The following is a 15,739-nucleotide window of genomic DNA, read 5'->3' on the forward strand; positions in this document are numbered from 1 at the left end:
GGCTGGCAACATCTTGGTGCCTAATACCACAGAGCACCATTACAGGTCTTGTGGAGTCCATATGTCGATGGTCAGAACGGCTTTGGCAGTATGAGGATTGGTACCTACACAATATTAGGCAGATTGGATTAATGCTATCATTGAGTGGTTTACATAGGGCTTAAAACATAGCTCCATTTTGTTCTTGTTATGTTTTGAAGAGAACGTACTTAAAATAACTCCTTGTCAAACTGAAATGGTAGATTTCTCCATTTGAGTATAGTACACCAGTCCCAGACCATACTCTAAATGTGCTTAATTTGTGCTAAAATTATTCACATATATTCCACACATTGCAAAACCAGTAAATCTAAGACAATTGTGACAAAAAAAAAAGTAAAAAAGATTATTTTGTACTCGTCGTTTGAAATAATTGACAATGTAAGCAAGTCATCGCATTAACCATAACAGTATCAAATTCTTTATTATATGATAATAAATTACCATATATGAACTTTAGGAAATGTAAAAGGGACAGTATGAAAAAAGTAATACATCCCTCGAATGCAAAAAAACACTTCCCGTTTAAGATTTTACAGCTTTACAGTTATGATGGTTTTCCCTCAATTAAATGTCTTGGATTTTTTTTTTTTTTTACGTGAAACTGATATTCTTCTATAGTAACTTGTACTTGTCTTATTATGGCCTGCTTTATTTTGCAACTTACCTTTATTTTGATACCAGTCTTCTTTGCATCTGTAAAACATTTTTGCTCAATAGGGCTTTCATTTTTTTTTTCTGTCACCACCTGCTTCACATTCTAGATTTTTTTTATAGCTAGATATATACTAAGAGCAAATGAAATATTTCAATATATTGTACCACAAAGCACTATACAATAAACTAAGCAAATCAACAAACTGAAACAGGGTAGGATCCGTTATGATGGCAATGACTGGATCTTTACACATTGTGATACAATAGGGAACTGGTACAGTTTTAATACACTACTTACCATTAGGGATATATGGCTTTCAGGATGATCTTAAAATGCACTTTAACCTTTTCAGGTGAACTTAATGTGACCTTCTCAACATTTGAATGCACATGTCCAAATGTTCCAGTGCTTTTTGCACAACTTGCTGTTCTCTAAGAAGCTTAATTGCAAAATTCACAACAGGTGTTTGATCCACAAATCTCCCAATAATCGGTGTTCAATTAGAATTGGTATTCAAAGCAGTCATCATACGGTTCACATTTTGACATCATGGTGAGGCTTCAAGCAGGATGTTCCCAGATGGATGTGGCCACAGAGAGTGTCATCAGCAGGTTGCAACAGAGATACTGAGTCACAGAAAAGCATAGAAGTGGATGTCCATGGCCACATCCCCCACATTTTGACATCACAGTGAGGTTTCAAGCAGGATGTTCCCAAATGGATGTGGCCACTGAGAGAGTGTCATCAGCAGGTTGCAACAGAGATACTGGAAGAGTCACAGAAAAGCATAGAAGTGGATATCCATGGCCACATCCCCCACTGATGACCGCTTCATTGTGAGCAATGCTTTCGGAACTGGATGATGAATGTCACACAACTCTAGGCACATTTAAAGGCGATTAAGGCATCCAAATGTCAAATCAGACAATTCAAAACAGTTAACATCAGGGTGTTCTGTGTGCTAGAAGAGCTGCAAGGGTACCTGACCACACTACTAGGCACCAGCATCATCTCGCTGAGTGAGGGACCAATGTTCCCCAGTGCTGTTCACTGATGTAAGTCGATTCATGCTGAGCAGAAATGGTGGCAGAAAACGATGTTGAAGACGTTAAGGCGAGTACTATGCATCAGCTACTGTTCTCACCAGTACTTTGCCATTGCGAGGCTTCAAGCAGGTTGTTCCCAGATGGAAGTGGCTACTGAGCTTAGTGTCAGAGTGTCATTAACAGGTTGCAACAGAGATACAGAGAGAATGGAAGAGTCACAGAAAGGCATAGCAAAAGACATCCTCTGGCCAAATCAAACATTGATGACCGCTTCATTGTGAAAAATGCTCTTTGAAACTGGATAATGAATACAACTCCGGCCACATGTAAGGGAGGTGAGAGACACCCAAGTGTCACGTTAGACCATTCAAAACCATTTACATCAGCATGGTATGCGTGCTAGACACCAGGCACAGGCGTGATCATCTTGCATGGACCAGGAAGCATCTACACTGGACCATGGACCAGTGGGCCTCAGTGCTGTTCACTGATGAAAGTCAATTCACACTGAGGAAAAAATGATGGCTGATAAAGATGTTCAAGGCATCAAGAAGAGCACTGTGCATCAGTTACTGTTGTCACAAGACTAGCCTTTGGTGGTGATGTTAGTGTAGGCACGTGTGTACAGTCAATACAGAACTGCCCAACATCAATTGAAGTAGGTGCTTGTCACTGTACCATTCACAAACATCATTAATGCAGTCATTGTGGCTCTGCATGAACAATGCAGGCCTAATTTCATCTTCACGGATGACAATCCTACAGTTCATCAAGGTCACATCATTAGGGAAGGGCTGCTGGAGACTGGGATACCTCAAATGGACTGGCCTGCACTTTCTCCAGACCTGAATTCCATAGAAAACCTATGGGATCAGCTGGGTTGCCGTGTTAAAGCTCGTAACTCTCTACTCCAGAACCTCAATGACCTGAGGGCCGCTCTTCAAGAAGAATGGCATACAATGCTTCAGCAGACAATAACTCCACTTGTGAAGAGCATGATACATCATTGTCATTCTGTGCTGTTTGAGGCTCACATGACAAGTTAATGAGATTGACTTTTTTTTTTTAAGGGGGGGGGGGGTATACCCAGTGCTGTTGGCTTCTGTTCCAATAAATTGTTTGAGATGAGGAAAATCACCATTGCAAGCTTTTATTTAAATGCCCTATTTTCATGGTAACATATCACTGTAGCATGAACGTTTTACATTTCACATAAATTTAGGCTGAAAGCCAAATATCCCTAACTTTTGGTGAGTAGTGTATATTCTGCATGGCTAATTGATGAACCGCTAAACAAAATTAACAACAAGGAACAAAATCAATGTTATTTTTAAAAAAAAAAAAAATATATCACAGTATAATTTTTCTCAGAATTGCCTCTCAGAGTGCCTATAGTTTTAAGCTGTTTATATAATAACACAAGTGTTATGTAACAAAGATTGAAAAAGGAAAATTTGGCACATACTGCCAAACGCTGTGGGAGCATTTTAATTAAATGTTCAGCACAAGGGTACTAATAAAGTTTAAGTTTTGAGTTAAAGAACAGGTTTATTAAACTGACATCTTGAAAACTGTTGCTGGCTCTTGAGTCAAGGTTTTTCACTCTTTTATAGCTCCAGTCTTGCTCAATGATTCCGCAAATACTTCAAGATCCAGATCTAAAAAGGGAGAAAAACAAAACCTAAAATTATAAAGATTCTGCATTTATGGTACGTATACATTACTCCATATAATTTTCTAATGTGCTCAAACGTATACATGAACCAAAAGCAAAAAATTCTTTGAAACCCAAAAATCATTTCTCCATAAAACTCAGACGCCCCGAATGGGAGCACAAGCACTTAAGGTAATGATTAGTGATGAGCGAGTATGCTTGTTACTACTCGGTACTCGCACGAGTATCAATGTACTCGGGCTACTCGGCGGGGACCGAGTAATCTCGCGATACTCGTGCTGTACTCGTGGTCTTCATGTTGGCGCTCTTTTTACAGCCATCCCTTATGCAGGGATTGGCTGGCAGACCACTGCAATGCCACAGCCCTGTTACTTGTTGGATTGCAGTGATTGGCCGGCCCGCACAGCATGACCGTGCCTTTAGCCCGACACTTCCCCGCTCGGCTACGGCCCCTCCCGCACTCCACTCCGCGTGTATATATATATGCACGCTTACACACACACACGCACGTTTTTTTTTTTTAATTTACAGTTTTATGGTTTCTACATGCTGCCGGGGGTCATTTCAGAATAATACTCGGGTCTCCCATAGGATAACATTGGGCTCGGTGCTCGGGCCGAGTACACGAGTATTTTGAGATGCTCGGCCCGAGCCTCGAGCTCCCGAGCATTTTAGTACTCGCTCATCACTAGTAATGATATTTAATAAGCGTTAGGCTGTTTACTAGTAAAAAATTAATGTTCTTAACCTTGTTAAAATGGGACCTCCTCTATAAAAGCTCTATTATGCACACTGATTGAATGTCAGGAAGGGGTGAAATAAAAGGAGGTACTCTATTAGCCCCATTCAGACACTGGACAGACTGATCTATCGATTTGGGAAGGTGTTCCTGCAATTGAACATTTGTATGTCATGGTTATTTTGAGAGCATAGGAAATAGGATAACCGCAACTTTTGGCTTAGCTGACAGCCAAGTTCCTGCAGCAACAGCAAGGGTTGGTGCATACAAGGAACCGGATTGTTTAACTGTCTAGATGCCTCCATCAAGAGCAACTGTGCATGTGAATGGTTGTAAGTGGTAGGTGGATTCCTCATTAAACCTAACCCCATCATAGGGTGCCAATGGTGGACGCCAGATATCAGAGGACCTTTGGGTCTTTCAAGTATTGTGGCTTGTTAGGTTCTACCTTAAGGGTCTAAATAGGACTAAAGGCCCTGTCACACACAGAAAATCTTCGGCAGATCTGTGGTTGCAGTGAAATCATGGACATATTGTTCCATTTGTAGACAGCCACAAACCTGGCACTGATTGTCCACAATTTCACTGCAACCACAGATCTGCCAAAGATTTATCTGTGTGTGTGACAGGGCCTTTAGTCTAATACTTACAAGTCTAATGTAATGCATAAGGATTGCAGAGCATTAGGGCACTGATTAGACTTGGCATTAGACCAGTGATTTAAGCTGGTGTCACACATAACGACAACGACGTCGCTGCAACGTCACCATATTCTGTGATGTTGCAGCGACCTCAACAGAGACGTCGCTGTGTGTGACACATAACAACGATCAGACCCCTGCTGCGAAATCGTTGCTCGCTCCTGAATGCTCCAGGTCATTTTTTGATCGCTGCTATCCCGCTGCGCCATGCTGATAAGCTGATAATCCTTGTGTTTGACACCGCAGCAGCGACGCTACGCTACGTCTGAAACCACACAACGACCGTCGACGTCGCTATGATCGCTGCTTTTTATAACATGTTTGACAGCTTACTAACGATCATCTATGGTCGCTGCTACGTCACAGAATATGGCGACGTTGCAGCGACGTCGTTGTCGTTATGTGTGACCCCAGCTTAAGTCTCATAGTGGGTTTAAAAGATAAAAAAGTAAAAACAAACAAAACTAATAGATACTAAAATACACACTACTACTACATTTGGTACTGTCATGAGCAGAATGACCCAAATTAGAAAAACATAGCAAAAACACCATAAGACCACACATAAAATGTGGAATAAGAAGTGATAACATTTTACTTATCACTGAAAATATCACCTCATCCTACTAAAAAATAAAATAAAATAGGGACCGTTATAGCTCAGAATATGGCGATGCAAAAATCAAGTATCATTACATAAAAAAAAATTGTTTTGAGAGAGCAGAAGTAGGAAACTATGAAAACTACATTAATCAGGTTAGTAATGTGATCTTGATATCCAGATCTATTAACCTACCTTGAACATTTACTGCATGGAGGATAGTAAAATTCAATAACAGCAAATCAAAACATCGCATCTACCCAAAAATGGTATAATTAAAAACGTTAGCTCAAGACGCAAAAAATAAAGTCACTGAGCCCTAGATCCCAATTAATGAACGCTACGGGTCTTTGAAAATGGCAAAAATGTGCATTTTTTTTGGACAAACTTCTGAATATTTTTCCACCACTTAGATAAAAGGTAAAACTATACATGTTTGGTATCTACAAACTTGTATTGTCATGGGGAATCATTTTACCAGCTCTGTTTTACTGTACAGTGAACATGATTAAATAAAAAAGTGGATTTCCACTTTTTTGCACTTTCACAGCACTTGGATTTTTTCTCCCGTTTTTCAGTACAAAAAGGGACAGAATTAACAGTTTCGTTCAAAAGTACAACTCACCCCGCAAAAAACGAGCCCTCATATGGCTATATTGACAAAAAAATAAAGTAAAAAAAAAAAGTTAAGGCTCTTAGAAGTGGAAGAAAAAACAAAAACAAAAAAACAAATTTGCACAAGGGTAAAGTGGTTAAAGTAATTTAGACCTAGAAAGGCACAGAGGCTCCAATTATAAGTAATTTGAGGATTGGAGTAGATAATCACCCAAGATCTCACAATATGGAAAAAAAAAAGTACCCGGAATAACCAGTGTTAATATAATGAGGTTAAATCTCACCCATTTCTCTGGGTCATCAAATGGAAAACGTCAGTATGGTTTATGAGGGGCAGGTATCCAACGGTAGATACCTGGTCTCAAGCCTTACTATATTAATTCTCCTGTTGTAACTCAGGCATTGCTTTATGCTGCTGGTCCCACTGTAATAAGTGTGTCAATGCCACCAAAAACATCCTATTTACCCATATTGCCTAATCTCTTCCCCCCCCCCCCATGAGGTAAGGGCTCACTTCTACATCAGATATAAATTGTACACTTTCTATTGTGGTATTTTTATGAAACACCAGTGGTGTCATAATACTCACCATTAGTGATGAGCAAGTGACTCACCACAGCTTGTTACTTGATCGAGCCTCGGAGTTTAGCATTGACTTCCATTATACTAGATTCACATCGGAGGAACACTATGCTTGATCAAGTAATGAGTAGTGGAGAGCATGCTCACCCATCACTACTCCCCACATGAGATTAAATTGAGACGCATAGTTTGTAAAATGGGGTGACTTTCGGAGAGTGGGTGATTTCTGCTGTTCTAGCATCTCCGGTGTATAATATTGTAATCACACTCGCAAACCATGGCAGCAAAATCCACACTAAAAAATGCTATACTTTTAATGTGAAAATTTAAAATCTGGCCATGAAGATATTAAAATAAATTCTGTGAAACAGCTCTGGGGTCAGTATTATAACCTCACACCTAGATACATTATTTAGGGAAGAGAGTTTTCCAAAATGGGGTCACTTGTGGGAGAGGAAGAGTGTGTGTGTGTGTGTGTGTGTGTGTGAGTGAGAGAGAGAGAGAGAGAGAGAGAGAGAGAGAGAGAGAGAGAGAGAGAGAGAGTGTGTGTGTGTGAGAGTGAGAGAGTGTGTGTGTGTGTGTGTGTGTATTGAGTGTGGGTTAGGTTCTCCTGTACGCCTTCCCTTCCAAGTCCTGACGTGTGCCCAGTTTCCAAGCACATATGGAGTATCAGCATATTAGAGATAAATCGCATTACAAATAGAGCTTTTTGTTTAATATGCAGTATGTAAAAAAGGGTCTGGAATGGCAAGTTTCTGACATATAAGCCCGTCAAGTTCAATTCAAAAGTTTAGTTGAGGCAATCCAAAGTTACCACAAAGTGACACTCCAGATTCGAAAAATTTGCCTGATCAGGAAGGTGAAAACTGGATTCTGTGTGAAGGTGATAAAATATAAAAACTTAATCTAAGCTGAAATTAAATGTAACACTCAAAAATCAGATTTCAGCCTAGATAGTAGAGGTCCATCAGAACTTAAAGGGAACCAATCACCAGGATTTCTGTATATAACCTAAAGCCAGTGCTATACTGGCACTGTCAGGCGGATTCTCTACATACCTTTAGTGGTCAGCTCGGATGTTTAGGGTTTGAAATCCAAGAAAGTAAAGTTTATAAAATCATCAGTAGGGGCGGGGCCTCTGCCAACAAAGCTGATACCAGCTGGTCACATGGGTATGACCTCACCACGGGTCCTGCAAGTAAAATCTATGGTATAATACTTATGCTAATTCTAACAGTGGGGGGGTATAAGTATTCATCCCCCCACAGACATTATCTGATTCTCTGCTGTCACTCAAGAAGGTGATTATTTTGTAAACGTTACTTTTTAGATTTCAAAACCTAAACATCCGAGCTGACCATTAAATGTATGTAGAGCATCAGCCTGATAGTGCCAGTACAGCACTGGCTTTAGGTTATATACGAAAATCCTGGTGATTGGTTCCCTTTAAAGATGAAATGACAGTAGGCTATGAGGACAGACTGAACAGAATGGAGCAGCTTACAGTGTAAATATTAAAGTGCATACAATTTAATGAAAGACAAAAGTAAACAAATTCCATTAAAACCAAAATCAAACAATTTTGTGTAATGCATACAAATGCACTAAAAACACGCACAGCATGTTTACAATATGCAATTAACTCCTATAATGTGAAAAACCGCTTACCCTGAAGAGCTGGGTAAAATGGGGACAGTGTCTTCAGCATATCAACAATATGGTTAGTAGCTTTTCCTTTGAAAAGCTGAAGTACATCTGGGCTAAGTTGCCTCCGAACTGTATGCAGTGAGCCTGTTGTCAAAGTATTACCCAATACATTGGAATCTGCATCTTGGCTATCGATTTTAGTTTCCAAGAGCCTACTTCCACATGCTTTTTGTTCAGAATATTCAGAGCTTGTATCAAGAATGTGACTAGATTTGGGTGCTTGCTCCACATTTGCAATGACATCAGTTAACTGGTTAGAACTGGATTTAGCTTCTGAATTCTGATGAGATTTAGTTACATGAGAAATCCATTTATATTTATCATATTGTTCTGGTTCAGTGTGCATCACTTTATCCTTCGTTTCATTAAAAACTGTATTTGATGTACAAGGCATTTCTTGTTCTTGATCCTCAATCTGTTTGAGCTTATGTTGAGGACCTCTGCCTTTAAATACACTGCCCTTGATGCCTGGCCAAGTCAAGCCTTGGCATGGTTTGATTCTTGGACTTTGGAATGATGAAAATGTATCTGAGCCATACTCATGTTCCTCTTGAGAGAACAAGGTGAAGGTAGACAACACATCTAAAGAAGATCTCCTGGTATTCACGTTTTTCTCAACTGGCAGAGGTACTTCTGCATCATTTAATGTTGATTTTGGACCACATGAGAATTGGGAACGACTCGTTTCAGGTCGATGATTTGCAAAAAGCGACTCCCATTTTGCGACGTCTAGAACATAGTGGATATATTATTAAACAAATAATGTTAACATGTTTAGAAACATTGTCTAATGCAAAAATGTTTTGCCACCACGAGTGGAATTACATGTTAAGTTGATTATCCAAAATGAAGAACGCAACAAAACAAGAGAACATTAAAAAGGAGTATTCCCATCTCCACGATCCTATCCCAATATGTAGTAGGAATAATAATCATAATAATAATAATAGCAAATACCTCCAATTAGAAACGTAGTATAGTTCTGCTGATTCACTATGCATACCTTTTGCATACTCCATGTGCAAGGCATTGCAGAACGTTCGTTATCCAAGGTTACGACCACGCATATATTGAGTTAGTTGCTTATGCAATGCCCTGCACATGAAGTAAGCGACAGTTAATCAGGAGAACTGTACTACATTTCTAATTGGAGGCATTTTCTATTATCATACCTACTACATATTAGGATAGGATCTTGGAGATAGGAATACCCTTTAAAGTGAACCGGTCAGGTTTAATGCACCCAGAACCACGAGCAGTTCTGGGTCCCTGCCTAACTGTCCTTTCATCTGGTAGCATAAATAAAAAAAAAATCTTTTGAAAAAGTATTTCTAAAGATCTTTTATTGTATGCTAATGAGCGAGTGGACTAGTCCCAAAGGCGTTGCTTCCCTTGCTAGTCAGCCCCATTAGTATGTTAGCACGCCCCTGTGGGCATGCTAACATGCTAATGAACGCGCAGCGTCAGAGGATGCTCACTCACCTCTCCGCTGCCATCGCCACCACTGGACACTGGATTTCGGCTTCGTGCACATGACCCTGGAGTTTTGGACATGCGCACTATGTAGCCGGGTGTACGCGCACACATCGCTTCAAACTGAAGTAGTGCCCATGACTGAAAGTCTGGGATCATGTGCATTGAGCCAAAATCCAGCGTTGGGCGGCGATGGCAGTAGAGAGGAGAGTACTTTTTCTAAGGGTACGCTCACATGAGTGTTGAAATCGGACGAGTGCAATGCGAGAAAATCTCGCACTGCACTCGGACCTATGTTAGTGAATGTGGGAGAGCAGTTGGTCAGCTTTTCTCGCATCCAGATTCTGGATGCAAGAAAAGTAGCAGCATGCTACGATTTTCTGGGAGAGCCATATCTCCCAGATACTCCCATTCTTTAGAATGTAAGCCTGCAAGGGCAGGGCCCTCTTCCCTCTGTACTAGTCTGTCTATTGTAACTTGTATATGTGTTCTGTATGTAACCCCCTTCTCATGTACAGCACCATGGAATCAATGGTGCTCTATAAATAAATAATAATAATAATAATCTCTCGCACCTATTCAAGTGAATGGGTGCGAGAGATGCATCGGACTGCACTCGGATGTTATCCCAATGTCGTGCGATATACGCATAGGCCGACAATGTAGCAGATGGACGGGGGGGGGGATTAACCCCTCCCTCTCCTCCGCAGCACCCGCTCTAAGCTTCGAAGCTGTGACCTGATTGCAGGATCTGTCACAGTCGCATGACACTTGGCTCACACTCGCAACAGAGCCTGAGCCGGGGGTCATTAGCATATCGCATCCGATGCCATACGCTCGTCTGAGTCCAGCCTAAAGATCTTTATCTAGGCTACTAGAAACCGGGATGGTTAGGCAGGGATTAGCAATATACACCCAGAACTGCTTGTGGTTCTGGCTGCATATTGGACCTGACAGGTTCCCTTTAAATCTTTTATGGTAATGCCCTATACATTGTTTCTAAATTTGAAGCCAAGGCATCTTTCAAGTACATGCCAAAAATGTTTTATCTATAAAGGTCTCTTAACTTAAAAGTAGGGTTCAGCGGGTACCCAACTATTCGTACTTGCTATACTCATACAACGAGTACTGTCTAATACTCATATGCATGCCAAATAGCGTGTGCAATGCAAGTCAATGGGGAAAAACTCGCAAAGTAATGAGGAACCCGAATGTTGTACTATTCGTGCGAGTAGCAAATAGTGTGGAATTCGAGTTACTTGGTACTTTGCAAGTTTTTCCCCATTGACTTGCATTGTACAAGCTATTTGGAACAAATACGTGAGAATCAGACAGTACTCATTAGGAGTATAGCGAGTAAGTATTGTTAGGTACTCGCGCAACTCTACTTAAAAGGTGTCATCTTACTTAAATGAAAGTCTTTTTGGCTAAAAATCATTTTGTAATTAGGTTTCATTCACAATTTTCTGCCATCGCCTCCTCCAGCTTCTATATTGCATTATTGCTGGCTGCAAAATGGTTAACCGCTGATTAAAACTCAAAAATCTCACTGATTGTCTGCTCTTTTTTAGCTCTTTTTTTTAGCTCTTATAAGATGATTTATGACCACAGACCACATCAAAGCTTAATGTGCAGAGAAAAATTACAAAAATGATTTTTAGTACCAAGTAAAAGAAAAATAAAATTAAATTATCCCTATAGGTGGACATTGACTCCAGTGATATCACTTACTGAGCTATTTGCTGTAGTTTTGGATTTCAGTTTTATCTGCAAGAGATCACTAGGTGTCTCTCCAGGAAAGGAGTAGCGATCCTAAAAGTCAGAAGTGGATTTTTAACAATCCTTTGCATATGATTTAGGATTTTATGCCAGACCAGAATCCCAATTTGCAGGCACGGTGTGTTTCGGGGTGCTTGCTCCTCGTCAGTGCAAAGTATGGGGTGTCTGGTCTGGCTCATGAGAAGCTATGTGGCGGGACCACTATTCTCCTTAAGGAGACTTTGCAAGCCAGTCTGGCTGCCAGTAAGGGGACTTATAGCTGCCATGCCCCTCTAGGAAATATCACTAGACAACTAATAAACCTGATGTCATATAGTCCTCCATATTCATGAGCTCTGTATAACCCCATCACAGATTGGCAGCTTTCTGACCATGTACAGTGTACACAGAAAGCTTCTAATGAGTAGTACAGGATTATACAGAGCTCACCGTTAAAGATCTGTTGCAGATAGATTAATTTTATTAAAACTGCACCAGCAAGCAGTCTAGGATGTGATCATCAGTGAAAGCAGGACCTGTTCCCTTACGTCATGCTGCTATCAGATTGGTTAAAGATCATGCTATTTAGCCTCTTGCTATGAGGAACATTTCCGTGTTTTTATTGTATATGTGATTTAACAAGGTATAAATTTGTTTGGATATAAAATGTTTGCATTTTTTTCTTTAAATGCTGGAGACAATTTTTGTTATTTCATCTTATTACCTTTTTACTATAACATTAGGTATTAAAGGTGTTTTTGTCTTTTCTTTAAAAAGGACCACAAATGATTAGGCTGCTTTCACACTTGCGTTGTTTTGCATCCGTCACAATCAGTTGTGTGACAGATGCAACAAATGCGTTGCAGATAGTGGCACAACTGATTTGACTGATGCTGCAAAAAAAAAAAAACAAAAAAAAACAAAACGATCCTTTATTTTTTTTCTTTTACCGTTTTACCGGCGGCCAGCTTTTGTGAATGATCAGCTGATCGTTCACAAAAGGCGGCCGTCGGGCGATCAGCTAATCGTTCACAAAAGGCGGCCGTCGGGCGATCAGCTGATCGTTCACAAAAGGCAGCAGTCGGGCGATCAGCCGATTGTTCCGGTCGCTGGAACTGAATGTACAGTCGATCATGTTTTTTTTTTTACTGTTCGCATTCTCACAGTAAATAAAACAAAACAAAAAAAAAAAAAACCAAAACGATCCACTGCACACAAACGTTACATTCAGCGTTGCTCCCGCCTGACCTTCAGTCAGTAAACGACTGATCAGTCACGCGTCGGATGCAACGCAGGTCACAATCCGTCGCTAATAGAAGTCTATGGGGAAAAAAAAAACCTGATTCCTGCAAAATATTTTGCAGGATTCCATAATTCCTCAAGGCAACGGATTGTGACTGATGCAAAACAACGCAAGTGTGAAAGCAGCCTTACTGAAACTTTTTTTTTGGGGGGGGGGGGGGGTTTGGGGGGCTAGTAACAGCAATTTGGATTAACTGCGGCTTTTTTTCCCCCTCATCAATATTCAATTATTCAAATATTGTGTCCAACCATAAAAGTCTTAAAAGACATTTGGTGGTAAGGGGAGGAATTTTAACAAGGCTTATGTTCCAAGAACAAAGTGTGTTAACCTTTTACGCCATCTCCATTCTTGCTTTTTTGCTTCCATTTTTCTAAGAACCATAACTTTTATTATCCTGTCAATATAGTTGTATAATTGTGTTTTTTTGCAGGACAATTTATACAATTAAAAGACACTAATCATTTTACCATATCCTGGAAAAAAAAAAAATGGGGGAAAAAAATAAAAATATTGTAAGTGTGGTAAAAGTGCAATTCTAAAATTGATTTTTGGTTAGTATTTACCATGTTCACTATATGGTGAAACTGAACTGGCCCTATGTACAGTAAATAGTCAGCTGACCCCACTTACGACCGATTTTCATCGTGTGCGTGTGTGTGTTAATTTTACAGTTAGGCTAGGTTCACTTTTCCGTCAATTTGTATCAGTCACAATCAGCGGCTCTGGTAAACAACAGAATCCGTTTGGCGGATTCTGTTGTTTCCCATACACTTGTAAGCGTGGTGGATTGCGACTGATGACCTTGCGTTGCATCCGCTGTGCGGTGCATCAGTCGTCTTCGGACTGACCGCAGGGCAGAAACAACGCAGAATATAACTTTTTTTGGGCCGTCAAAATTAACGCACCTCGCAGGAATCCGTCAAGCTTGTAATGGAGGTCTGTGGTGCTGGATTCCATCGTAATCCGTCTTACGACGGAATCCAGCGAAGGTTTGGGTTCCCACTGGGTTGTCCCAAACAGAAACGGATCTGTCAAAAAACGGACGCACAGCGGATGTAATGGACGCGACGGATCAGTTTTTTCACAGGATTCCTGACATCCGTTGCGTCAGTTGCCATCTAAAAAACGACGGATCTGTTGCTGACGGACCTGACGGATTTAAAACGGAAATGTGAACGTAGCCTTACAAGGAAAAAAAAAGTAAAGGTGAGTTTAAATTAACTGATTTGCAGCATTAAATGTCTGCTACCTTGGGACATGTTTCCAGGTCACTTTTCAGCACAACGAATGCTCAAAATACAAAAAAACAATGGCGGAATTGCAGATTTTTTTCAGTTTCACCTTAATTGGGGGTGACCCCCCCGTTTTTCAGCACATGACATAGGAAAATGAATCCTGCATTTGAAAACTACAACTCTTCACAAAAGAATCAAGCCCTCATACAGCTACCTATGTTGATGGAAAAATAAAAGTTATGGCTTTCAGAAGGGGAGGAAAACATTGAGGCACAAAAATATAAAAGCTGATATGGATGAGTGTTCCACTGCTGGGATCTGCACAGATTGACAGAATGGAGAACTATTATCCTTTTTACAATATGGAGTGTCAGGAATGACTGCAACTCAATTCTCTATGGGGCTGCTTGGGAAAAGCAGAGTGCAGTGCTCAGCATCCCCATAGAGAATAAGTGGAGCAATGGTTGAGCCAGCGTATGGCAGCTCCATCAAATAATGATAAAAGTCTCCCCCCATTCTGCTGTTGCTGCATGTCCCAGTAGTCAAATCTATGCTGATTAATAAATTATCACCTGTCCTATAGATGGATAAGTTATTTTCACTGCAAAAACCCTTAGTGCAAATCGGTAGCAGGCTTAGTAGTCTTTTTCGCAGCAGATTATGGCTATCTTATTTAGCTATCATCTGTCTCTAAAATGTGTCCACTGCAGTTAACCTCAAATACCAAGGGCAATCTATGACAGCAGCATTTAAGGAGCACAAACTAGGGAATCCATGCAACTGATCACAAAATACAAACAGTTTGCCATGGTGGCCAAAGGTCTGCTGAAGACACATGTGAGTGCCATGACATTCCAGCCTGTGGCTGGGCTTGATAGGGGACCATGATTTGTCCAAGGTACTGCAAAACTGGAATATTAAAGTATAGGCAATCACACAATGTTGAAGTTCCCCTTAGGGACTATAACCCCCCCCCCCCCCACCTCAAAACTATAATCTACGGATGAAATAAGTGTAGAACGTCACCAATTATCTAAGTAAATATATTTCTATATGTGCTATTGACATGAGTTTCTCACCAGATGTTGGTAATAAACTCATCTAATCCACACAATCAAAAATCAAGCCATGTCCATAAATTTAGTGATGCATAATAATGAGAAATGGACAAGTTTACTAAAATGTAAATATTTCAAACAAAAACTTTTGTTGTTTCTGACCGCTTCAAGACGTCTCCTGTATGGAGAAACTAGTAGCATGCATTGCTCAGGTATGATTTTAGCCCATTCTTCCACACACTTAAAATCCTGAAGGTTCTGTGGCCTTCTATGAACTCTGAGCTTTAGTTCCTTCCATAATTTCTCTATTGGATTCCAATCAGGTGATTTGAGGGTCATTCTAGCAGCTCTATTTCCTTTCTTTCTCTGAAACAAATTGTGTTTCCTTGTCTGTGTGTTTGGGATCATTATCTTGCTGAAATGTCCTCATTTCATCTGTATATCCTGGTAGATGGCAGATTTTTTTTTTAATCAAGAATGCGTTGGAACATTTGTCCATTAATCCTTCCTTGAAAAGTATACTGAAGTTTGCAAGTGTCACATGCTGAA

The 15,739-nt window shown here is 40.3% G+C and overlaps 1 protein-coding gene across 3 annotated transcripts in view; it reads right to left on the reverse strand.

Moving 5' to 3' along the window:
* Positions 1-432: 432 nt before the first annotated feature.
* LOC142243231 (uncharacterized) overlaps positions 433-15,739 on the reverse strand; it is a 150,147-nt gene continuing 134,840 nt past the window's right edge. For all 3 annotated transcript variants that reach the window (XM_075314910.1, XM_075314909.1, XM_075314908.1), the window contains exons 16-17: positions 8,325-9,092; positions 433-3,401 (exon numbers count right to left, since the gene is read on the reverse strand). In XM_075314910.1, the coding sequence (XP_075171025.1) occupies positions 3,343-3,401; positions 8,325-9,092 (827 nt within the window). In that variant the 3' untranslated portion in view covers positions 433-3,342. The remainder of the gene's footprint in view (positions 3,402-8,324; positions 9,093-15,739) is intronic.

This window comes from Anomaloglossus baeobatrachus, chromosome 6 (genome assembly GCF_048569485.1).
Source record: "Anomaloglossus baeobatrachus isolate aAnoBae1 chromosome 6, aAnoBae1.hap1, whole genome shotgun sequence".
Taxonomy (NCBI): domain Eukaryota; kingdom Metazoa; phylum Chordata; class Amphibia; order Anura; family Aromobatidae; genus Anomaloglossus; species Anomaloglossus baeobatrachus.